Source organism: Oncorhynchus kisutch, linkage group LG5 (genome assembly GCF_002021735.2).
Source record: "Oncorhynchus kisutch isolate 150728-3 linkage group LG5, Okis_V2, whole genome shotgun sequence".
Taxonomy (NCBI): Eukaryota; Metazoa; Chordata; class Actinopteri; order Salmoniformes; family Salmonidae; genus Oncorhynchus; species Oncorhynchus kisutch.
Window position 1 is genome coordinate 5509417 of NC_034178.2, and position 25629 is coordinate 5535045.

At 44.7% G+C, this 25629-nt stretch overlaps 1 protein-coding gene across 1 annotated transcript; it reads left to right on the plus strand.

Moving 5' to 3' along the window:
- The first annotated feature begins 356 nt into the window (after positions 1-356).
- Positions 357-17620, plus strand: LOC109879732 (SLIT and NTRK-like protein 3). The gene is made up of 10 exons (XM_031824242.1): positions 357-521; positions 3720-4004; positions 4199-4450; positions 4664-4779; positions 5027-5658; positions 6019-6209; positions 7010-7113; positions 7190-7409; positions 7665-7791; positions 13565-17620. Exons 2-10 carry the CDS (start codon positions 3780-3782, stop codon positions 14638-14640), a joined length of 2943 nt encoding a protein of 980 aa, XP_031680102.1. The 5' UTR covers positions 357-521; positions 3720-3779; the 3' UTR covers positions 14641-17620.
- The last annotated feature ends 8009 nt before the right edge of the window (positions 17621-25629 follow it).

Genomic DNA, 25629 nt, shown 5'->3' on the forward strand with positions numbered 1-25629 from the left:
AATCCAAACCAGCTTCTTCTTCGAATACTTCCCCAGTTTCCCACTTCACTCCACTCATTCCTCCTTTCTTTTATTGTCCTTTAGGCTACTTCGTTTTCTTTACTTTAATTAGGCTACCCGGTTATCAAAGACGGAGAGACAAGTCATCCTCCTAAAATATTCCACGCAGCATTATGCGCGTGTTCGGTGGCAGCCCCGCGCCGCAGCTGAGTTCCCGCGGGCAGCACTGTTGAGCGCTGGAGAGGGGAAGCGGTGCGCTTTTTCTACGGTTCTCTCTCTCTCTCTCTCTCTCTCTCTCTCTCTCTCTCTCTCTCTCTCTCTCTCTCTCTCTCTCTCTATCTCTCTCTCATCCACATTGCAGTCCTGTCACGTTCCCTCTGCTCCCCCCATCCGCCTCAACCGCTCCAGGAGAGGCAAGGAGAGAGGGAAGGAAGAGTGCAGCTGAAAAGCAAACAGACATGTCGACATCCAAAGCATAAAGTCTCCCATCGGCTGTTCGTGGATTTCTTCGCGGGACCTGAGTGAGTAAAGACCCCGTCTCCCCACTGCCGCTAAACGGTTCTTAGCGCTAGTGGGAGGGGAAGCGGGAGGCAGACAAAGGCGAATATAAATGGTTTGCGTTAGTGCCAAGGATTTAGTGCCTTGATAGGTTATATTAATGACTATTTGGACATGCAGTAATTCTATAATTACAATTGTGCCCAGTAATGTTACTAATTGACGTTATTGTATGGATGTAGCTATTAATTAACATAGTCTTGATTTTGGAATGGTAGGTTGTGTTTCTAGGGAAGAGGGGCCGGATTGCGCCAGGCAGGGAGAGCTATGTATCGGCCCTGGTTGGACAGTGGGTTCGTGAGGAAAGGTAGACGCTGGGATTATGTGACATGAATATGTGTTGTAGTAAGCAGCTGCCGCGGTCATTGCTGGTTGGTTTGCGCCAGGGTGCAGGGCCGTGGGATGGAGAACAGGGGGAGGAAGGTAAGAAGGAAGGAAACAAGGAAGGAAGAGTCACGAAAGAAAATCAAAGTAGGTCTAACCACACCTGTTCTGGATGCATAGATGAATGGATAGATGAGTGGATGGATGGATGAATAGATTTCTGTGCGAGAGAGAGATGAAAAATGAGAGAGGGTGACAGGAGAGAGAGGGGCCTGAGTTATTAGCCAATCAAGTGGCTAGAGGAAGTAAACAGCGTTGTCTTGTAGGTCAGACAGTCATTATCCAATGAGGACCAAATTGCAATACTTCAGTAGTGTCTATTTAAATATTGATCCAGCACAATATGTTTAACCTCATAATTATAGTGTGAAAAGGATACTAGAGTCCACTGAATACAAACCTGCATGTATTTATCCACTGAATACAAACCTGCATGTATTTATCCACTGAATACAAACCTGCATGTATTTATCCACTCACTCTACAAACCTCTCTACTCTCTCTCTCTCTCTCTCTCTCTCTCTCTCTCTCTCTCTCTCTCTCTCTCTCTCTCTCTCACACACACACACACACACACACACACACACACACGCACACGCACGCACGCGCACACACGCACACGCACGCGCACGCGTGCACACACACACACACACACACACACACACACACACACACACACACACACACACACACACACACACACACACACACACACACACACACACACACACTATCTCTCTCTCTCTCTTTCTCTCCTTCTATTTCTCTCCAGCCAGGGAACACTGTGTGCAGGGTAAAGGAAGGCTTTTGATACAATCAATATCAATAGATTTGAGCCGTTTCACTTGGAGCTCTCCTGTGTGTGTCTGTGTGTGAGAGAAAGAGAGCAAGAGAGAAAGCGACACGATAGCCTTGACTGACTGACTCATGGTTTCTCATCGTTACGCAATCAATCCTCTCTCTTCAGCACAACATTCTGCTCCTCCTCTCCTCTTCCCAGTCCTCTCTTTTGCTTTTCTCTCTCTTCTGCTCCCTCTGCTCATTTCCCCCTCACTCCAATCTTCTATTTTCTTCTCTTCCCCGTCTCTCATCTTCTTTTCCCTGCTCTCAGTCTTCTTTCATATCTATCATCCTCTCCTCTCCCCCTTTCTTTTCCACTCCCCTTCTCCTCTTCTCTCCTCTTGTCCTCTTCCTCTCATTCCATAATCACCTCTCTCTGACATCTCGTCTCAGGTTGTCTGTTTATCGTACTGCAGTATTTTCCCAGCCACTGATTCACATCATTAGCTTTTATTACATTATCCTTACTGTTACATTATCATTACATTTTGTTGCATGGTCCTTGTTGTTACATTACCACTGCACTTTATTGCATTATCCTTATTGTGACATTATCGTTGCATTTGATTACATTGTCCTTATTGTTACATTATCGCTGTTGTAGTTGCTGTTGTTGTTATTATTGCATTATTCATTATTCTTTTTTTACCTTCATTATCATGGCCTTCTTCAGTGCGTGCTAGCTGCTTCTAAACTAATCTCGTCCAGCAGCCAACCGGCTCTCTGTCTGTCTATATGCAGGAGCAATTGAGCCTGAGGACGGCTCTCTGTCTGTCTATATGCAGGAGTAATTGAGCCTGAGGACGGCTCTCTGTCTGTCTATATGCAGGAGCAATTGAACTGGCTAGTAGCTTCTGATTGTTATTGTTTTTTGATTAGTAGCCCATTACCTTCTGCATGGTGGCCTCCAAGTTACATGAATCAGGCAAAGAGAGACTCCTTCTCCTGATGTAATTTCCTGGTTAAAGACAGCATAGAATTATACTGCATCTCTTGTTTTCGAGTGCAGTCTTCTCCTCTCATCCATCCGGCCCTGTGTTTATAATCTATTATTTTATTGTCATCATCAGCATCACTCTGACTGTCATTATGATTTTAAAGCAGCCTCTTATGTCCCGAAGAGGTTTTCAGATCCTCTCTCATGCTATCTGCTGTATTATCATGGTAATCAACCTAATGTATTATAATGGACTTGGATTGCTGTTGTTTGTTCCTTGTTGATGAATGTAATGTGTGTTTTCCACATCACTGTCTGGTATGTATCCTGAACCGTGCTATAACCTCTATATAAATATATATACTATAAATGTCAATTATATTATATTATAATTAAGCAATAAGGTCAGAGGGGGTGTGGTATATGGCCAATATACCAGCTAAGGGCTGTTCTTACGCATGACACAACGCGGGGTGTCAAGACACAGCCTTTAGCCGTGGTATATTGGCCATATATCACAAATCCCTGAGGTGCTTTATTGTTATTATAAACTGGTTACCAAGGTAATTAGAGCAGTAAAAATAAATGTTTTGTCATACCTGTGGTATACGGTCTGATATACCACGGCTGTCAGCCAATCAGCATTTAGGGCTCGAACCACCCAGTGTATAAGAATATTTACTCTGCATTGCGTTGTGCCTAAGAACAGCCCTTAGCCGTGTTATATTGGCCATATACCACATCCCCTTAAATATAGCACTATAACTCATATATCTATATACGATATAAAATTATATTTTCACTCATGTGAAAACCAAGTTTATTCTGGTACCAGTCCAAGTGTTGGTTCCAGGATGTGAAACCAGAGTACTACTAGGAACAGTAACGTTAACGCGATGGTGCCAGTAGTTCACAAACAAAGGGACATGCATAAGCATCATTTTGTTGGGTCTGATAGGATCCCATTTAACAGTAGTCATGTGTGTGTTTCTGTATGCAGTGTGGTGAGGGGTGGGTGTGTGCCGCTGCCCTGGGCTGGGCTGAAGGCAGAGGAGGTAGGATGCTGTGGTTCTCCCTGCTGTCTGTGGTGGTCCTGGGTTGTGTGACCCCGACCCAGACACACACTCACACACACACCCCGACGCCCACCTCCACACACACCCCTATGGTGGACAGCTCGGAGGAGGAGGTGGACGAACCGTGCTTCGAGCCGTGCACGTGTGAGGTCAAAGAGGGAGTGTTGCACGTGCACTGTGATGGGCGGGGCTTCACTAACGCCAGCCAGGTGACTGCACTGCATTAGCTTAATCTAATGTACCTAATTTTATAATATACATACTGCAGTAGTATATTAATAAACAACCCTGTTCTGCACTGTACTGCATTACTGCACTAAATGTAGTGTTTCTGTTTTGGCATATGTTTATTTGTATAAGATTAAATAAAGTCAACCAACCAATCAATCAATCAACCAATCAGGTGTCCCAGTCTTGGCTCCGCCCCTTCAAGCTCAACCTGCAGAGGAACTCCTTGAGGCGTCTCTATAGCAATGGCTTCCTGCACCATAGCAATGCCGTGGCGATAAACCTAGGCAACAACGCGCTGCAGGACATCCGTGCCGGGGCGTTTCATGGTCTGGGGACACTGAGACGCCTCTACCTCCACGAGAACAAACTGGAGGTGTTCCGCAACGACACCTTCTCTGGCCTGGAGGCACTGGAGTACCTGCAGGTAGGCCTGACATCATTACTACCCATTAGAACCATCAATAAACACTGTGGTCAATCCTCATCAATAATCACTGTGATTAGTCTACATCCATACTTACTGTGACAACGATAATCAATAAGTTATGTGTGATCTCCCAAGCCTGATGAGTTCCTGTTTGTGTCAAAATGTCACATTTGAACACTTTGACTTTACCTCTATCCCCTCTACCTACAGGCCGACTACAATGTCATCAAACGCATCGACAGTGGGGCGCTACGCTACCTGCATAAATTACGAGTGCTCATCCTCAATGACAACCTGATCCCTGCTCTGCCTCCTCATCTCTTCAGGTATCTGCTTATTAAACTTATTAAACCTGCTTTACCATGTCCACATCATGGGTCTGTTTCTCACTCTGACCAAGGTAACTGTCTGAAAAAGTTGTTTTCAATCACATTTATAACATGCATCAGTCATGTTCCTTATTCTTCAATAACATGATCACCAATACCAATTCCAATTTTTCGCAGTGTGGAAATGTCATTCCTGAATTGAAATGGAATTGACCCCAGCCGTAATGATCCCTTCCACCCCCAGATCTGTGTCTCTGACCCACCTGGACCTGCGGGGGAACCGTCTGAAGAGCCTGGCCTACGCCGGGACCCTGGAGTACGTGGGCCGCAGCCTGATGGAGCTCCAGCTGGAGGAGAACCCCTGGATCTGTGGCTGTGAGGCAGTCCAGCTGCAGACCTGGCTGGGACACATTCCCTACACCGCAGTGGTGGGGGACATCACCTGCGAATACCCCTTCCACCTGCACGGGAAAGACCTGAGGGAGATACCACGCAAAGAACTGTGTGCCGGAGAGGTGGAGGGAGAGGGGGAGAAGGAGGGAGAGAGGGAGAAGCACGGAGGGGTACAGCCTCCTCAGCATCCGCCCTCTAACCCAAAAGCGAACCCCAAGCCTGGGAGGCCCAGACCAACCAAGCCGTCCTCCATGGTTCACCATCAGAACACACATACCTCATCTTCGTCAACTTCATCATCGGCAGAGCGGAGGGGGAGAGAGAGGTCCCCTCGGCCCACCAAGCGTCCCCGGGCCTCCAGGACGCCCCCCACCCAGCGTAGCCTCCTCCCCAACCAGCCCCCTCCCATCGCAGGGTACCAGACTCGCCCCCCCATCCCTATCATATGTCCTCTGGGGTGCACCTGTAACCTCCACATCTCAGGTACAGTTTGGATGGGACTTCTTTGGCTCAGCAGTATGACATCACACACAGCAGGGTGACTTCCTGATAACAGATATAAACAACATCAAGATTTGAATTTGCCAAGACTGCTACTATTGTGCTATTCACAATGTGGGCAAGCCACAAGGGACACAAACTAACAGGGACAATCATGGCACTATGCACAGGGGACAAATGTGATTTATGTGGTTGTCTGTAAACAGGAAGTCGCCCCACTGTGTCTGATAATGTCATACTGCTGAGACTAGCTTTGCATACTGTATGTGCTCAATGCAAAACACTTTGGGCTGAAATGTATGAAAGAGCTGAACAAAAGTTGATTCAGTATAATTGTTCCAGACCTAGGATTGACAGTCAACTGTAAGGAGAGCGGCTTCAACAACGTGTCCCAGCTCATGCCACGCCCCCTCAACGGACGGAAGCTGTACCTCAGCGGCAACCTCATCCAGCGGATCTATAAGTCAGATTTCTGGAATTTTTCCAGTCTGGATCTACTTCACCTGGGAAACAACCGGATCTCCTTTATTCAGGTTGTCATTAGCCAGAGGATCTCATTTGTTCATGTTGTCATTAGCCAGAGGATCTCCTTTATTCAGGTTGTCATTAGCCAGAGGATCTCATTTATTCAGGTTGTCATTAGCCAGAGGATCTCATTTATTCAGGTTGTCATTAGCCAGACGATCTCCTTTATTCAGGTTGTCATTAGCCAGAGGATCTTATTTATTCAGGTTGTCTTTAGCCAGGAGATCTCCTTTATTCAGGTTGTCATTAGCCAGAGGATCTCATTTATTCAGGTTGTCATTAGCCAGAGGATCTCCTTTATTCATGGTGTCTTTAGGCAGAAAATCTCCTAGGGTTCAGATTGTCTTCAGCCTGAGGCGTCATACACCTGGATAACATTGAGGGGCCCTGTGGCACAATGGACATGAAGTCCCTGTATTTACCTTCTTTTTCTCTCTCGCTCTCTTTCTCTGTCTCTCTCTCTTTCTCGGTCTCTCTTTATCTCTCTCTCTCTCTTTCTGTCTATCTGTCTCTCTATCTTTCTGTATCTCTCTCTGTCTCTCTCTCCTCTCTCTCTCTCTCTCTCTCTCTCTCTCTCTCTCTCTCTCTCTCTCTCTCTCTCTCTCTCTCTCTCTCTCTCTCTCTCTCTCTCTCTCTCTCTCTCTCTCTCTCTCTCTCTCTCTCTCTCTCTCTCTCTCTCTCTCTCTCTCTCTCTCTCTCTCTCTCTCTCTCTCTCTCTCTCTCTCTCTCTCTCCTCTCTCTCTCTCTCTCTCTCTCTCTCTCTCTCTCTCTCTCTCTCTCTCTCTCCTCTCTCTGTCTGGTTCTCCAGGAGGGAGCGTTCTCCAGCCTGCCGACCCTGAGGAGTCTCTACCTGAACGGCAACAACCTGCAGAGGCTTAGCCCACACATGTTCCTGGGTCTACTTAACCTCAGGTAGGACTGACTGTCACACACACACTCACTCACACACACACGTTCCTGGGTCCTGTATGATCATGTCTCCTTGTAGGTACCTGTACTTTGAATACAATGAGATCGGTGTGGTGGAGGCGGGAGTGTTCAGCCCCATGCCGTCTCTCCAGCTGCTCTTCCTCAACGCCAACCTGCTGAGGTCACTTCCTGTCGGAGTGTTCCAGGGCATCTCCCTCTCTCGCCTCAACCTCCGCAACAACCACTTCCTCAGCCTGCCTGTAGAGGGGGTGTTAGAGCACCTTACTGGACTGGTGCAGGTAGGAGGAAGGGATGGGGAGGGGTGTTTGTAGGGGGTTAGGTGTGTGTGCAGACAGGGTGTGTAGCGGGGTGGTGTGTATGAGTATAGATGTGTGTGTGTAACGTGTATGGGCACAGGTGTGTCTGTCAGTCTGTCTGTAAAGGGGATTCTAGAGCATCTAATTTGACTAGTCCAGATGTTCCTCATTTTGTATGACACCAATCACATTTCTATGGAAACAGACTGAAATAAAGCTTTTCCCATCATCTCCCAGGTGGACCTGCAGCAGAACCCATGGGAGTGCAGGTGTGATGCGGCCCCTCTGAAGCGCTGGCTGGAGGGCCTGAGTGCGGTGGTGGTGGTGGGGGAGGTGGTCTGTCACTCACCAGAAGAGACCACAGGTACCGGGGTCTAAGGCTCATGGCAGCACAGTTAACATTGTAATAAAAAGCATAAGCTGGCGCACACCCAGAGAACATTATTTTGTGTAGAGGTGCTTAATAACGGCGAATAAACTGCAAGCTATAAAAACAAAGAGAGACGCACACTCTCTATGTATATAAACGCCCAGTCATTTATTGGGTAAAACAGCAACATCTGAAGGCTCCCGAACGTCTGCCGAAACATTGGTGTTTTACCCAATAAATGAAAACGAGTTTATATACTGTATATATAGAGTGTGCGGCTCTATTTCTTTTTCTAGCACAGTTAACATTACCACACCATTCACCATTCCTCTCCCCTTGACACTTCCCAGGTGTAAAGGAGTGTCTATGTGAATTCATTAATCGGGCACCACTTGTTTGTTCTGAGTCAGCACTTAGCAACAAGGGATAAATACAATGATCACATAATTCTATCTGAAGGTAATTGAGTACTGTTAAATGGCAAGGCAATGCATTCATGGAGAACAGTAGATACTTTATGAACAACGGATTTATTAGGAAATAAACAGGATCATTGTGCTGAATGTAAAGGATGAATGAATAATACAGGTGTTTGTATAATGCTAAATGAAATGAAATGAAGGGAAAAGGTGTGGGGTATTTCCATAGTATTTGATTAAATGGTAAAACGACCAGGAGTTTGAAAGTCCTGAATATGAATAGAGACAGGAATGTTCAGGGGAAAGATAGCCATTAATAACAGATACAAAAGTAACAAACATAGAATACACACTCTTCCTCACATTCAAATCTGGGAAGATGAGATTGAGCTGGACAACTGTTTTAGATATCTGTCTGGAACCAACGGTCTTCAGAAAACTCTCCTTGCACGCAAAGTCCAAAACAAAGGATTTCAGAAGCCATGTTCCCTATAAACTGACGCGCAGAGGAAATAGAAACCTGTGCGAGAAGCACTAGATTGAGCTATACTAGATTTTGCCCCGTTAGTCTACACCGGGGGTGTCAAACTCATTCCATGGAGGGCGTAGTGTCTGTTTCCTAATCAGTGACCTTAATTCATCAATCAAGTACAAGGCCTCCATGGACTGAGTTTGACACCTGTGGTTTACGCTATTAGCGTTTCCTTCTGCTTAGGGAAATGTGATCGAATCAACATATTAGCCGCATTCAATGAAACATACCAAAAACACAAGATTTAGTTTGTGATTTTATTTTAAGCAGAGCGCACCGGAGGAGGATTCTATTGCATTGACAGACACGAGCGTTCGCAAGAAGTTGTGTTTGTTTTGAGATCAATGCATGTAACGTAAACTCACGTAAACACCTACATCGCCTTGGTCTGTACAATTGCCCTTATTTTAGCCCCCCAAAACGTAATACTTCTTGTAATGTCAATACCATTGTAAAGCACAATTTCTCCCCTTTCCAACAGAATCAATTACATGACCTAAACACTGCCCGTTTCTGCATAATTCAAGCAGGCAATGAGCCCTGTCAGGTCTTTTTTTAAATTGTGGGTGGGGAAGCGAAACTAATGCGTGATAGTGAGATGGAGAGATGTAGTGTGGGAAAATTGCTTTTTTCACTCGATCTGTCCAACTTATCACCTTATCGCCTCTAAAATGTAAATAAAACACTATAAAGAGTTTATATAATGTGTCATTACATACCTCTTTGAAGTTTTTTTTTTTTTTAGGGCGGTGCTAAAGTAATCTTAGAAGTAAATAGCGGCTTTGAGAATGATGATCGCATGCAATGATGATGAAAAAAATGACTAGGTATCCCCCCTTACCTCATCACTGTCCATTTCTTGTTTTTAAACGCTGGGAGAAGTGCTACACCTGGTGGAGAGAGATTGTAAGACAGAAATAGTTGCTTTATGCGTGCTGTACGTTATGACATGACACGTTTTTTCAACTTTTCTCCAATACTATAGAGCCATCACCATGTCGATCAACGCTTGAATAGAAACCAAGTTCACACCCCGATTTTGAAGTCAACACAGTCGCTACAGTCCCATAAGTTTTCTTTGTAGCCTCGTTTGAATGTTGCGGTTGTGCACATTTGTACGGAATGGGGTGAGTTTACGTTAGCCACCTGTGCACATTTGTTCATATTCTATGCGCTAGTTTGTGAGTTATTAGCCCAGTTGTGGCTCATTTCTGGTCAGCAATAAGGGAGTGAACGCTTCCTACAAGACCACACAACATGTACATTTCTAGTCAACGTTGAAAAGCGAGTCAGGTAAAGAGCTTTTTTATATCTTAATGGGTGTTGTATTTTGAGACCGGCTTGAATAAGCTAAGAAGCCAATAGGCAATGGGTAGCATATGTTTTTGTCTGACTCTCTGTAATGATAATGGTATGGGAATAATAATGAATTGTATTTTGTCTTGTCGTTTCTTGCATCATACAACACAATACAACAACATTTTCAGTCACATACACAACATGACCAAAAGTATGTGGACAGCTGCTCGTCGAATGTCTCATTACAAAATCATGGGCATTCATATGGAGTCTGTCCCCCCATTTGCTGCTATAACAGACTACACTCATCTGGGAAGGCTTTAAACTAGGTGGGACATTGCTGCTGCTTCCATTCAGCAACAAGAGCATTAGTGAGGTCAGGCACTGATGTTGGGCGTTTAGGCTTGGCTCGCAGCCGGCTTTCCAATCCCAAAGGTGTTCGATGGGGTTGAGGTCAAGGCTCTGTGCAGGTCAGTCAAGTTCTTCCACACCGATCTCAACAAACCATTTCTGTATGGACCTCGTTTTATGCACGGGGGCATTGTCATGCTGAAACAGGAAAGGGTCTTCTCCAAACTGTTGCCACATAGTCGGAAGCACAGAATCGTCTAGAATGTAATTGTATGCTGTAGTGTTAAGATTTCCCTTCACTACAAATAAGGGGCCTAGCCCAAACCATGAAAAACTGCCCCAGACTATTATTCCTCCTCCACCAAACTTAACAGTTGGCACTATACATTCAGGCAGGAAACGTTCTCCAGGCATCCACCAATACCAGATTTGTCTGATGCCAGATGATGAAGCATGATTCATCACTCCAGAGAATGCATTTCCACTGCTCCAGAGTCCAATGGCAGCGACTCTTGGCATTGTGCATTATGATCTTAGGCTTGTGTGCGGCTACTCGGCCATGGAAACCCATTTCAAGCTCCTGACAAATAGTTATTGTGCTGACTTTGCTTCCAGAGGCAGTTTGGAACTCGGTAGTGAGTGTTGCAACCGAGGACAGATGATTTTTGCATGCACTCCCATTCTGTGAGCTTGTGTGGCCTACCTCTTCGCGGCTGAGCCATTGTTTCTCCTACACGTTTACACTTCACAATAACAGCATTTACAGTTGACCGGGGCTGACTTGTTGGAAAGGTGGCATGTTATGACTGTGCCACTTTGAAAGTCACTGAGCTCTTCAGTAAGGCCATTCTACTGCTAATGTTTGTCTATGGAGATTGCATGACCGGGTGCTTGATTTTTATACACCTGTCAGCAACGGGTGTGGCTGAAATAGCCAAATCCACTAATTTGAAGGGTTGTCCACATACTTTTGCATATATAGCTTACTTGTTTGAAGGACACGTGGCTAAAAAGGTAAATGCTTTCAAAAGTCTCATGGAATGTATGCCTCCGTTGAACACTACACATTGGCTGCTACTGTAGGCTGTATCATGGTAATGGTGCCGACGTTTTTTGGGCTCTTAACCAATTGTGCTTTTTTTGTGTGTTTATTTCGCATTGTTTATAACGTATTTTGTACATAATGTTTCTGCTACCGTCTCTTATGACCGAAAAGAGCTTCTGGATATCAGAACAGCGATTACTCACCTCGAACTGGAAAAAGATTTGTTCTTTAATGAGTCTAACGCGAAGGATATTCTCTTGCTCCTGGACCAGGCCCAAATCCCCATCATTCACATGAAGAAAAGACATAGATGCAGATCCGGGTGCCTTGTGAGAATTCGTCGGCGAGTGGGTAACCCACCTCTACCATCCGTTCTATTGGCCAACGTGCAATAAACTGGATGAGCTCCGTTCAAGACTATCCTACCAACGGGACATTAAAAACTGTAATATCTTATGTTTCACAGTCGTGGCTGAACGACGACACAGAAATTATACAGTAGGCTGTTTTTTCTGTGCATCGGCAGGACAGAACAGCTAAGTCCGGTAAGACGAAGGGTGGTGGTGTGTGTCTATTTGTCAAAAACAGCTGGTGCGCAATGTCTAATATTAAGGAAGTCTCGAGGTATTGCTCACCTGAGGTAGAGGACCTCATGATAAGCTGTAGACCACAAACTCTCTTGGTAGATACTATCTATATTTTTCGTAGCCGTCTATTTAACACCACAAACCGATGCTGGCGCTGAGACCACACTCTACGAGCTGTATAAGGCAGTCTTGAAGAGGGCGTGACAACACCTTTTCCCGCTCAGGAGACTGAAAAGATTTGGCATGGGTCCCTAGATCCTCAAAAAGTTCTACATCTGCACCATTGAGAGCATCCTGACCGGTTGCATCACCGCCTGGTATGGCAACTGCTTCGCATCTGACCGTAAGGCGCTACAGAGGGTAGTACGTACGGCCCAGTACATTGCTTGGGGCCAAGCTTCCTGACATCCAGGACCTATATACTAGGCTGTGTCAGTGGAAGGCCCAAAAAATTGTAAAAGACTCCAGTCATCCAAGTCATAGGCTGTTCTCTCTGCTTCCGCACAGCAAGCGGTACCGGAGCGCCAAGTCTAGGTCCAAAAGGCTCCATAACAGCTTCTACCCCCAAGCCATAAGACTGCTGTACAATGAATCAAATAGCCAAATATTATCTATGCATAGTCACTTTACCCCTACCTACATGTACAAATTACCTCGACTAACCTGTACCCCTGCACATTGACTCGGTACCCCATGTATATAGCCTCGTTATTTGATTGAGTTTGAATAGTGGGACAGGGACCTTTTCAGCTATACAAATACACAAAATGAACCTTTAATCAATTCAAATGTATTCTCCTTCATTAGATATTCTAAAATACATTGAAATATGTTGTTTTAGTTGTTCATAACAGCTCTGAATCGGTGCTATATAGCAAATAAACAGCATAGGATGACAGTGGAAGGAATCAGAGGGTTGTGACCTGTAAGAATGGGAGGATGGGGAAAAAGGCTACATTTATGAAAGGGGACAGAATGTGAAACCATATGACACCAGTTAGCTTGAAGAAAGAAGAGAGATTGGATGCACTTTTGTTGCTCTCCACTGTTCTCCTTGGAGAAGGAGTCTTCCTCGGTCTTCATCAGGAGCCTGCTGGGTCTCTGTCTCCTACAGGCGTCTGAGTACCATTTGGAGGTGCATGCCGCCCTTTTTGCAGCAAGAAGGCTGGTTGTCCTATGCTGGAACAGGTTTTTTTTTGTGCTAAATTGTTAAAAAAAAGATATCACATTCACATAAGTATTCAGAGCCTTCACTCAGTATTGTACAAACGGGGGTATGGCTCCTGCTGGGAACTTGCTGTGAACGTGGCCCCCCTCTTCTTGTGTTCTCTGGCCAGTGAAGGGAGGTTCTTGCGTATCTTCAATGTGGTTGATGTCTGGCATGGATGTGTGAAGTTGACGCTCCTCTACACAGGTGTGCAGTGTAGGTGAATGCATGGGGCTCTTCCACTGTTGTTCCTTTATTTGTTTGGTTTGTTGTACTTCAGTGACTTAAAGAAAGTGCCTTTCTTTTCATTGTGTATCTCCGTTGTAGGTACAGACCTTCGCTCTCTTTCCCTGGACCTCCTCTGTCCAGAACTGGACACCCACCAGGCCACAGTGGAGAACCAGGGGGAGTGGAACAGCTCCACAGCCCCAGACGGTGATTTCTCTCTGGGCTACCCCGTGCCAGGCAATGGCCCCCTGGGTCCCATCACCAAGGCTTCCATCCCTCTGTCGGTGTTGGTGCTCAGCCTGCTGGTGCTGTTCGTGTCGGCGTTCTTTGCGGCAGCGGCGCTGATCGCCTATGCCCTGAGGAGGCGGGACAAGCTGCCGTTCCGGCGACAGGGTGAGGTGGATCTGGCCGGGATCCAGATGGAATGTGGGATATTCACCGAGCAGCACCACAGGTTACCGGTACCAAAGACCCCTCCTTCTCCGTCTGCCTTGCAGCATAGCCTTGTCTACGATAGCATCCTCCCCGTCGTCCCTGGCCCTGACCCTAACCTCAGTCCCTCAACACACATGTGCAGTAGCCCAGTCTATAAGAATGAGGATGATTCAGTGGTGAGGCAGCAACAGCAGCAGTTTTCTGCCTCTAAAGAGAAAGGGAACGTGGGAAGACACTTCTCAGGGGGGGGGAGAGAGAGCGAAGGACACTATCGTTTGGTGGCAGAGAGAGAGAGAGAATGGAATATGGAGGTGTCCCCCCCCTCCATCAGTACCGTTGCCGGGGCAGTGGGACCCCCTCTTTCAGATCTCCATGGAAACGGGACCCTCTGCCCAACGGTCATAGACAGCCAGGGCCCCACCCCCAAGGTGGGATTGGTTGACTGCCTGTTTGGGATCTCTGGAATGTCCGCCGCCGTCCCAGAGTTCCGAGACCTGCCGGACATGTATACACGTCCCCCACCACCCCGCTATCCCCACCCTCCACAACCCCCTCAGCCCCCCGAACCCAAAGAGGAAACTAGAGCCAGCCAATCACTCGTGGTTACTACAATGACAGCGTGTGTGGGGCCAAGCAGTAGTAATCAGAGCGAGAACTCTGAGTTTCCGCGAGAGTTGAGAATGAGACTCAGTACCAAGCCGGATTACATGGAAGTCCTGGACAGATCTTATCAGTTCTAATAGATAAATGTTACTATGGAACCGCTGGCGATGACGAGAAATGGCTCCTGTAATATGTCATGTCTTGAACATGTTGATATGCAGAGGTAAACCTGTGTGTGGGGAGAGCTGTTAGGACTAGGAGGAAGTTACTCTTAGATGAGGCTTTGGAAAGGATAAGCTGATCCTAGATCAGTGCCTGAGACTAGCAATTATTTTTTGTACCATTGATGACTAAGTATCAGATCAGGCTTTTTTATTCCCAGCATCACAAAACAAGACAATGTGGTGGGTGTGTGTTCATTGTGTATCTTTGTGATAGGTACAGACCTTCGCTCTCTTTCCCTGGTGGGTGTGTGTTCATGTTAGACAATACAGTGGGTGGGTGTGTGTTCATGTTAGACAATACAGTGGGTGTGTGTGTGTTCATGTTTGCTCTCTAAAGACCTGCTGATGAGACACTCAGTTGCTCTGCCTTTCCAATAACACCATGAAGCACAGTGTGAGAGAGAGAGAGAGAGACTGAGACACAGGGAGGAGTCAGGGATGAAGTGGTAAAGAGAGGGGGGTGTAAACGCAGAGTCCCAGTCTGACGGGTGTCTAATGTAGCATGTAACACTTTCCATATGAAAATAATGTGGAAGAGGTGTTGAAGTGGGTTTACCCTGGACACTACATCCCTGGTATTAGTGTCACTGTGTCTGAGTGTTACTGTGGACCACAGGATGCTGGTGGTACCTTCATTGAGGAGGACGGGCTCATTGTAATGGCTGGAACAGAATAATGGAATGGTATCAAACGTGTTGGGTACCATTCCATTCACTCCATCCCAGCCATTATTATGAGCCGTCCTCCTCTCACTAGCTTCCTGTGGTGTGGAAAGAGGGAGATATGACACAGTCAAGTGCCTTAGCAACTAGCAGCCAGACCTGGGTCTAATACACATGTCCGATACTTTCAAAAAAGTGCTTGAGATGAGTTTGGATTTAGCTTACACACTTATGGGGCTATTCCGTTGGTGCCACAGTTGTACTGGGCAAACTAACTCAAAGGCAGCTCAAGTACAGTATTTGAATGTATTTGACACACGTATTTGACCGGGGCAGCAGCCAGCAAGTGGTCAAGGCTTATTTTTCTAGGAACACAGATCTATTTATCTAAACAGAGGTTTGAATACTAATGGCTAATGGCCGGGACTCAGAGCTGCTCTGGGAAATTGAGGGCCCTATTCAATCAAAAGCTGAAACAGTATTTCCCAGATTATAGTCAAAAGTAGCCTTCCTCATGTGAAGAGACAGAGGCGTATATTTGCATTTGTAAGAGTTTATTTCCGTTTGTATGTTTGCATTTCCTGAATAGGGCATTTCCTGAATAGGGCTCTGAGTGTGTTTGTTCTCAGGTGGAATATAAGGACCTGCGGGATGCGAGAGAACCATGAGACACAGCTATAAACTCCTAAAGGGGATGTTGACTTCACTACTTTCATCGGACAAACGGCAGTGAAGTCACTTCATTGGATTTAAAGTGGGAAAAAGAACAGAAAACCAGGACAAAGCGTTTCGACACGAGAAAGACACTTCAATGAAATATTGATTATTATCTTTTAAAGGAGGTACCTTTTATGCTTTTATCTCCTACAAATATTAGAGGAAATTGTGAATATATTTATTCTTAGTTTCTTGTGTGTTGGAGCTTTGCTACTGTATGGGATCATATTATATCAGTGTATAGCAGAGATGGCCAATCCTCCTCCTGGAGAGATACAGGGTGGTTTCTGCTGGTTACCACAACCACGAAGTCAAGATTGGCTGCATGTAAAAATATGGGATTTTTGGTCTTAATTTAAGGTTAGGGTAAGGTTAGGGTAAGGTTAGGGTAAGGTTAGGGTAAGGCATAAAGTTAGCAGTGTGGTTCATGTTAGGATTAAGATTATTGTTAGGTTATTGTTAGGTTTAAAATCACATTTTAAGAAGAGAAATGGTAGAAATAGGCTGTGGAAGCTAGTAACGACCCTACTGTAGGTATAGGCTTTTGCTCCAGCCCAACATAAACACTCTTCATTTTAGCGATGAAAAGCAGCTTGTTCAGATGGTATCTCTGCAGGAGGAAGTTTGGCCAGCCCTGGTGTAAAGGACAGTTCAGATCTGGTTTAGCCTTCTCTACAGTGACCACATCATATATACAATAAAGGGTGCTACTCTAAAACCATGGCCTGAATTACACTGTGCCTCACACACACACACACACACAAACACTGGCCCAGAGTAGTACATTTAGAGCAGGCTCGTTCTTGCTGTTTGATGTAGTATGTCACGCACACACTCACACAGTCACACACACATACACACACATGCTCCGCTGTCCTCTAATGATGCATGAAGGCAGTGTTTTTAGGTATGAAGTCTATAAGCAGTGTTAAACCCTTACAAACAAAAAGAGAGAGAGAGAATAACAAGCGTAACAGAGAGTAGAAAGAGAGAAGCCTTAGGACATGAAACATTGAAGGATATAGATAGTCTCTAATAGTGTGAAATCTGCCGTATTAATGGTAGGAAATCTATACAATCTATTTGTGAGGAGGACATCGTAGGCTGTGGAGCCTAGGGGCGGTGAGTGTAGTGAGGTGCCATGCGGTGTATTCATTTGGTCTTTGAGGTCTCTGCCGCCTGCTGTTCCTCTGACTGCCACAGGAGGGAGACCAACAATCTGCTCTTAGAGCCACAGTTAGTGGTATCGCAACACAACACAAATGCATATACACACGTCTAAGGTGGTTGGTGGGAGGAGATATCGAAGTATGACTTTTTGCAAATCCAATCCGTTTTCCACGTTGATTCAATGTCATCACATAGATTTTTTGATTGAAATGGTGTGAAAACAGCGTTGATTTTTTCCCAGTGGGGAAACCATACATCATGGCATTATGTAAAATAAATATATTCAAGCACTGAAGGTAAGTCAGATTGACTCAACTTAGTATGTACTTTTCTAATAGCCAAACACCCATGCTTAATAAATTGCAAAGCATGACAGAAACATCAAGCGTATTTTATCTCTGCACATTCAAGATTTATATCCCTCTGTTTGCCTGCTAGAGATCTTATCAGATCGGCTGTCAATCCACTGCACCTCCAGGACCAGGCCATCTAGAATCTTGTCACCAGCCTAACTTGTCATTTAACACATTGTTTTTGTGTTTAATAATCCCTTATGCACAGAAGGACACTTACCATAAACCAGTGCTTCATATCATACAAAACCTGACACATTAAAACAATGTCAATTATCATTTTAACAATACCTCTGTTGTGTATGGGTGGCACACTGGTTGTAGTTGTTTTAAGAGGGACACCTGGGTAAACATGTGATCTGAGGCAAAAACAGAATGACAGAGTGATGTAGAGAGACGGACTACATCAACTGAACAAGTTCCACAGACATATGACCAACAGAAGTGGGATAATGTGTCCCTGAACAAAATCAAAAGTAACAGTCAGTATCTGGTGTGGCCACCAGCTGCATTAAGTACTGCAGTGCAGCTCCTCCTCATGGACTGCACCATATATGCCAGTTCTTGCTGTGAGATGTTATCCCACTCTTCCACCAAGTTACCTGCAATTTCCCGGACATTTCTGGGGGGGATGGCCCCTGCCCTCACCCTCTGATCCAACAGGTCCCAGACCTGTTCGATGGGATTGAGATCCGGACTACAGGCTACTGTCGCATCCTGTAGTAGGCTTTAATATCCACACCATTTCCTGTAGTAGGCTTTAATATCCACACCATTTCCATGGTTTGGCTGCATTTGGTGGATTCAACTAAACAATTTGAACTTTGAAAAAATGTCAGTGCTTGGATGTGAATCTATCTACACATCACTACCTTTTTGTGTAAATTCTCTCCTTTTCCTGTATTTACACGCAGGTATATTCAGATCCTTCTCGAGATTGATTGATGTTGGTGCCAGAAATGTATACGATTTTTGGTAAAACCATGAACAACTGGGCCGCTTGCCGTTTTCAAGAGATTGTTAAATACATTGTATAACTATTTGATTTGAATAACATTACCTCTTGAATAGCATAGTCAGAACTACCCAGACAGTTCTGATTATTCCACATTTAGCTCTATCATCAGAGTTATACAGCTAGTAACTGTTTATCTCTATCATCAGAGTTATACAGCTAGTAACTGTTTATCTCTATCATCAGAGTTATACAGCAAGTCACTGTTTATCTCTATCATCAGAGTTATACAGCTAGTTACTGTTTATCTCTATCATCAGAGTTATACAGCAAGTCACTGTTTATCTCTATCATCAGAGTTATACAGCAAGTCACTGTTTATCTCTATCATCAGAGTTATACAGCTAGTTACTGTTTATCTCTATCATCAGAGTTATACAGCAAGTCACTGTTTATCTCTATCATCAGTTATACAGCAAGTCACTGTTTATCTCTATCATCAGAGTTATACAGCAAGTCACTGTTTATCTCTATCATCAGAGTTATACAGGTAGTAACTGCATGCTTTTCATGATCAGTAAACATCAGTTGATCATATATTTTCAGAGATACGTGATAGTAACCTATTCATTTGACATGAGCTACCTAGCTAGCTAAGCAAACAACGTGTCATTTAGCATAGATTAGGTTGATGGAAAGAGATTGACATTGGCCAATCCGTGTCCTGGTAAAGATGTTAATCAGAACTACTGTTATCACCACCACATTCAGAACACGGCTGCCAGGATCTTGATGAGAAACTGAATGGTGTTGTAATGTATTTGTTCGTCAACATCCTTTCTTGAATTGAAAAGTAATCCAAGAAGTAATCATTTAGATTTTCAAACGTATCTGTAATCTGATTACAATATGTTTTGCTGATAACATAAGGGGTTATGACCCTGACATCAGCTCACCTCAGTGTTATCAATAAGGGGTTATGACCCTGACATCAGCTCACCTCAGTGTTCTCAATAAGGGGTTATGACCCTGACATCAGCTCACCTCAGTGTTCTCAATAAGGGGTTATGACCCTGACATCAGCTCACCTCAGTGTTCTCAATAAGGGGTTAAGGGGTGGCAGCATCATGTTGTAGGGGTGCTTTGTTGCTGGAGGGACTGACGCACTTCACAAAACAGATGACATCATGAGGAAGGACAATTATGTGGCTATATTGAAGCAACATCTCAAGACATCAGTCAGGAAGTTAAAGCTTGGTCGCAAATGGGTCTTCCAAATGGACAATGACCCCAAGCATACTTCCAAAGTTGTGGCAAAATAGATAATGGACAACAAAGTCAAGGTATTGGAGTGGCCATCACAAAGCCCTGACCTGAAGGCTATAGAAAATTTGTGGGCAGAACTGAAAAAGTATGTGCATGCAAGGAGGCCTACAAACCAGCTCTGTCAGGAGGAATGGGCCAGAAATCACCCAACTTATTGTGGGAAGCTTGTGGGAGGCTACCCGAAACGTTTGACCCAAGTTAAACAATTTAAAGGTTATGCTACCAAATACAAATGGAGTATATGTAAACTTCTGACTCACTGGGAATGTGATGAAAGAAAAAAAGCTGAAAGAAATAATTCTCTCTACTATTATTCTGACATTTAACATTCTTAAAATAAAGTGGTGATCCTAACTGACCTAAGACAGGGACTCTTTACTAGGATTAAATGTCAGGAATTGTGAAAACTGAGTTTAAATGTATTTGGCTAAGGTGTATGTAAGCTTCTGACTTCAATTGTACGTTAAATTCATACCTTTTAAAATGGTTCTTTACTGTACTTAGGCTGCAATAAATATACTAGGATGTAATACTTCAAATTGTACTTCAGTGCACTAGGTTTTCATGTAATGAATGTGCTTGCTAAAAGCAAGTCCACCCTAGAAATCCGACATACTTATTATTATTGTTCTCAATAAGGAAGAAGTTAGCTCATATTTCCTGAAAGCTCCACCTGCCTGCCAGTTACCAAAAAAAAAGGAGCGACCAGAACAGAATGGCATTTGTTGGTTCTTCAATGAGGAAATAATATCCATAGGCGGGTGTCACGTCACATAAACATAACCCAAAAGTCAAAGCAGAACTTCCGAAGGGAACCGTCCCCCCCCCAACAGTTTTACCATTTCATGATTTAACAATTTCATGATTTAACAATTAACAATTCACTTGACCTGTATTAAAACTCCCTAGAGTCGATGTCTGCACCCCCTCGGAAATTGTATTTAATCAATTTTTGTCTATTTAAGATATATGTTTTTTCGCGTGTCTCAATCCACCAAATCCGCCGATATCGCCCTTCCGCACCTGCGGTGGAAGGTGGCAGAGCTACGGCTCTGTTTGTCAGACTGTTTGGGCTACACACTAATATGACCCCTCTATGGAAAGATAAGACTCTCTACGACCCCCAAAAGTGTCACGGGACTCGTATGTTGACCGGTACCGAAACAAAAAATCTATGGAAATGAATGGGGCATTGCCACGCCAAAGGCATACAGATAATTCCACAATAAATGTTTCTCAGAGATGGGACAGACACGTTAAAACATACTTCCCATCAGTTTTTCCTTGTAAGAATCCGTTATTCAATGTGTTTCTATGGGCTAATAGCAGTAAGTCCAAATTCAATTAGCTCAGTAGAACTCCAGCTCCGGGCACTTTTAAAGAATAACCAGACGGAATGAGGTCAATATCATTCCAGGATACCCGGGCCAGGTCGATTAGAAATGCCTGCTTGCTGAAGTGTTTTAGGGAGCGTTTGACAGTGATGAAGGGTGGTCGCTTGACCGCAGACCCATTATGGATGCAGGCAATGAGGCAGTGATCGTTGAGATCCTGGTTGAAGACAGCAGAGGTGTATGTGGAGGGCAGGTTGGTTAGGATGATATCTATGAGGGTGCCCATGTTTACGGATTTGGTGTTGTACCTAGTGGGTTCATTGATAATTGTGTGAGATTGAGAGCATCAAGCTTAGATTGTAGGATGGCCGGGGTGTTAAGCATGTCCCAGTTTAGGTCACCTAACAGCACGAGCTCTGAAGATAGATGGGGGCAATCAATTTGCATATGGTGTCCAGGGCACAGCTGGGGGCAGAACGGTAAGAGACTTGTCTCTGGAGAGGTGGATTTTTAAAAGTAGAAGCTCAAATTGTTTGGGCACAGACCTGGATAGTAAGACAGAACTCTGCAGGCTATCCATGCAGTAGATTGAAACTCCGCCCCCTTTGGCAGTTCTATCTTGTCGGAAAATGTTATAGTTAGCGATGGAGATTTTAGGGTTTTTGGTGGTCTTCCTAAGCCAGGATTCAGACACAGCTAGAACATCCGGGTTGGCAGAGTGTGCTAAAGCAGTGAATAGAACAAACTTAGGGAGAAGGCTTCTAATGTTAACATGCATGAAACCAAGGCTATTACGGTTACAGAAGTCGTCAAAAGAGAGCGCCTGGGGAATAGGAGTGGAGCTAGGCACTGCAGGGCCTGGATTCACCTCTACATCGCCAAAGGAACATAGGAGGAGTAGAATAAGGGTGCGGCTAAAAGCAATAAGAATTGGTCGTCTAGAACGTCTGGAACAGAGAGTAAAAGGAGGTTTCTGGGGGCGATAAAATAGCATCAAGGTATAATGTACAGACAAAGGTATGGTAGGATGTGAATACAGTGGAGGTAAACCTAGGTATTTAGTGATGAAGAGAGAGATATTGTCTCTAGAAACATCATTGAAACCAGGAGATGTCATTGCATGTGTGGGTGGTGGAACTAATAGGTTGGATAAGGTATAGTGAGCAGGACTAGAGGCTCTACAGTGAAATAAGCCAATAAATACTAACCAGAGCAGCAATGGACAAGGCATATTGACATTAAGGAGAGGCATGCTTAGTCGAGTGATCAAAAGGGTCCGGTGAGTGGAGAGGTTGGTTGGGGGTCACGGCGATTTAGACAGCTAGCCCGGCCATCGGTAGCAAGCTAGCATAGGATCACACAACAACAACAAAAATAAAAACAATAGATATAGTTATAGAGGCCCAAGAAGAAAACATAATAATAATAAAAATAAATAAATAAATTGTCCGATTGTCTATTAAGATAGCAGCCGATAAGACAGCTAACGGTTAGCAGGCCGCAGATGGGTGTTCAGGTAACGTCGCGACGGAGGAGCCAGCCGGATAACTCCTTCGGGTAGATAACGTCGGCAGTCCAGTTGTGAAGGCCCGGTGGGGCTCCGCATAGGCAGTAAAACGGGTCCGGATAGGTGACTGCAGCCCAGGAGTGATTGATGGAACTCAGGAGTGATTGACGGAGCTGGCTAGCTCCGTAATAATTGATGTTTGCTCCGGAATCGACGAAAGCCGATAGTCACACGGATAGCAGCTAGCTAGCTGTGAGATCCAGGTATGAATGTCCATAGTTAGCGGTTGAAATCCAGGGACATGGAGAGAAAAATTGGTCCAGTATGTTCCGTTCCGAGCCACGCTGCGCTGCGCCGTACAAAACTGCCGATAGATTTTTGAGCTAAAGGATAGCTGATGACCAGAAACCGTGGTTAGCTGAATACTAACGATTTGCCAGTAAAGAAGCTAACTAGCTTCTGAACTAGCTTCTGGATTAGCTTCTGCGCTAGCTTCTGGCTAGTTTCTGGCTAGCTTCTTGGAGTTTCTGGCTAGCTTCTTGGAGGATTACAGATTTGAGGTAAATAATACTTTTTTATAAATATAAATTGGTGAGGCGGGTTGCAGGAGAGTGTTTTGAAGATGAGTTGACGGAAAATTTAAAAAAATGTATGTGAAAAAAGTTGTAAATATACATATATACGGAACACGAGAAGACGAGGACAAAAGACGTCTGAACTGCTATGCCATCTTGGAATGAGTTGCATACATTTGATTGATTGATTGAGTGTTGTGTCTAATGAAGTCCGGGCCATTGTTGTTGACCATGTGGTAAACAGAGGCCTTACCATGGCAGAGGCTGCCAGACTAGTTCATTCCAATCTGAAAAGATCAACTGTCAATTACATCATAAAAACATTTTGCCAAAAGAAACGGTACGTCTGCAGGATATGCACTATACTTTACCATTACATTTACAGTAAATTACATATTGTAATGTATGTAAGTTCAGAAAACATGTAACAGTACTCTTACAGTGTGATCTATTGACAGTACACTCTGTTGTACCCTCAAAATGGACAGAAAACCCCATGGCGGTGGCCGTGGCTGTGTGCTGACCGACGAGCAGTAGAGGGCCGTGGTGGAAATGATGAGAGCCAGAAATGACATCTGGCTGTCAAAAAATAAAGCAGGCCATTGAGGAGAACAATGACACCTTTGCCAATGTGGCATCCATCAGCCTACCAACAATCGCCCGCCTTATGAAGTGGCACCAGGTGTCCCTGCGTGTCCATTTCACTTTTGATTATACATCAGATAGATATTATGAAAATTATAGACTTTCTGTCAATGTTGTTGGGTAATGTAAGTGTATTGCCTAATGTGAAAAATGTGTAATCTACTGTAATTTACTCTACTCTAGCATATTACTTTCAGAACTTCTAAGGGCGATTTGAAACACATATCCTGCATTGTTTGCTCTTGGATTGTTGGATTAACTGATAGTTAAAATGACTAAATTGAAAAGACATCATGTTGTGTTTTGGTGATGATTGATCAAGACAAAGGAGATGATTGTGGACTACAGGAAAAGAGGATAGAGCACGCACCCATTCTCATAAACGGCTGCAGTGGAGCAGGCCGAGAGCTTCAAGTTCCTTGGTGTCCACATCACCAACAAACTAACATGGTCCAAGCACACCAAGACAGTCGTGAAGAGGGCACGACAAAACCTATTCCCCCTCAGGAGACTGAAAAGGTTTGTCATGGGTCCTCAGAACCTCAAAAGGTTCTACAGCTGTATCATCCTGACTGGTTGCATCACTGCCTGGTATGGCAACTGCTCGGCCTCAGACCGCAAGGCACTACAGAGGGTAGTGCGAACGGCCCAGTGTATCACTGGGGCCAAGCTTCCTGCCATCCAGGACCTCTATACCAGGCAGTGTCAGAGGAATACCCTAAAAATTGTCAAAGACTCCAGCCACCCTAGTCATAGACTGTTCTCTCTGCTACCGCATGGCAAGCGATACCGGAGCACCAAGTCTAGGTCCAAGAGGCTTCTAAACAGCTTCTACCCCCAAGCCATAAGACTCCTGAACATCTAGTCAAATTCACTAAGTGCCACACCAGTGCCAATCTCTGTTGTCATCTATGCATAGTCACTAACAACTCTACCTACATGTACATACTACCTCAACTAACCGGTGTCCCCGCACATTGACTCTGTACCGGCACCCCCCTGTATATATTGTTATTTTTTACATGCTGCTCTTTAATTACTTGTTACTTGTTATATCTCTTATTTTTATCCATATTTTTTTTAACTGCACTGTCGGTTAGGGGCTCGTAAGTAACATTTCACTGTAAGGGCTACAATAAAATTGGATTTGATTATACCAATGTTCTCATTACATTTCACAATAAACGTATATTTTGAATCAATGGGTGTGTGGTAGAGATGTTTACAATCTAAATGCACAATGACAGGCTTTGAATGAAAGACTGGCTGCATTACAAGTGTAACCCATTTGGAGTTTGTGAAAATGTACCACATACTTGTGAAAATAGTACCAAAGCAATTAAAACAAACTGTAGCGTTAGTGTGTGCGTGTGTGTGTGCGTGTGCGTGTGTGTGTGCGTGTGTTTGCGTGTGTGTGTGTGTGTGTGTGCGTGTGTGTGTGCGTGCGTGTGTGTGTGTGCGTGCGTGTGTGTGTGTGCGTGCGTGTGTGTGTGCGTGTGTGTGTGTGCGTGCGTGTGTGTGTGCGTGTGTGTGTGCGTGTGTGTTTGCGTGTGTGTGTGTGCGTGCGTGCGTGTGTGTTTGCGTGTGTTTGTGCGTGTGTGTGTGCGTGTGTGTTTGCGTGTGTGTTTGCGTGTGTGTGTGCGTGTGTGTTTGCGTGT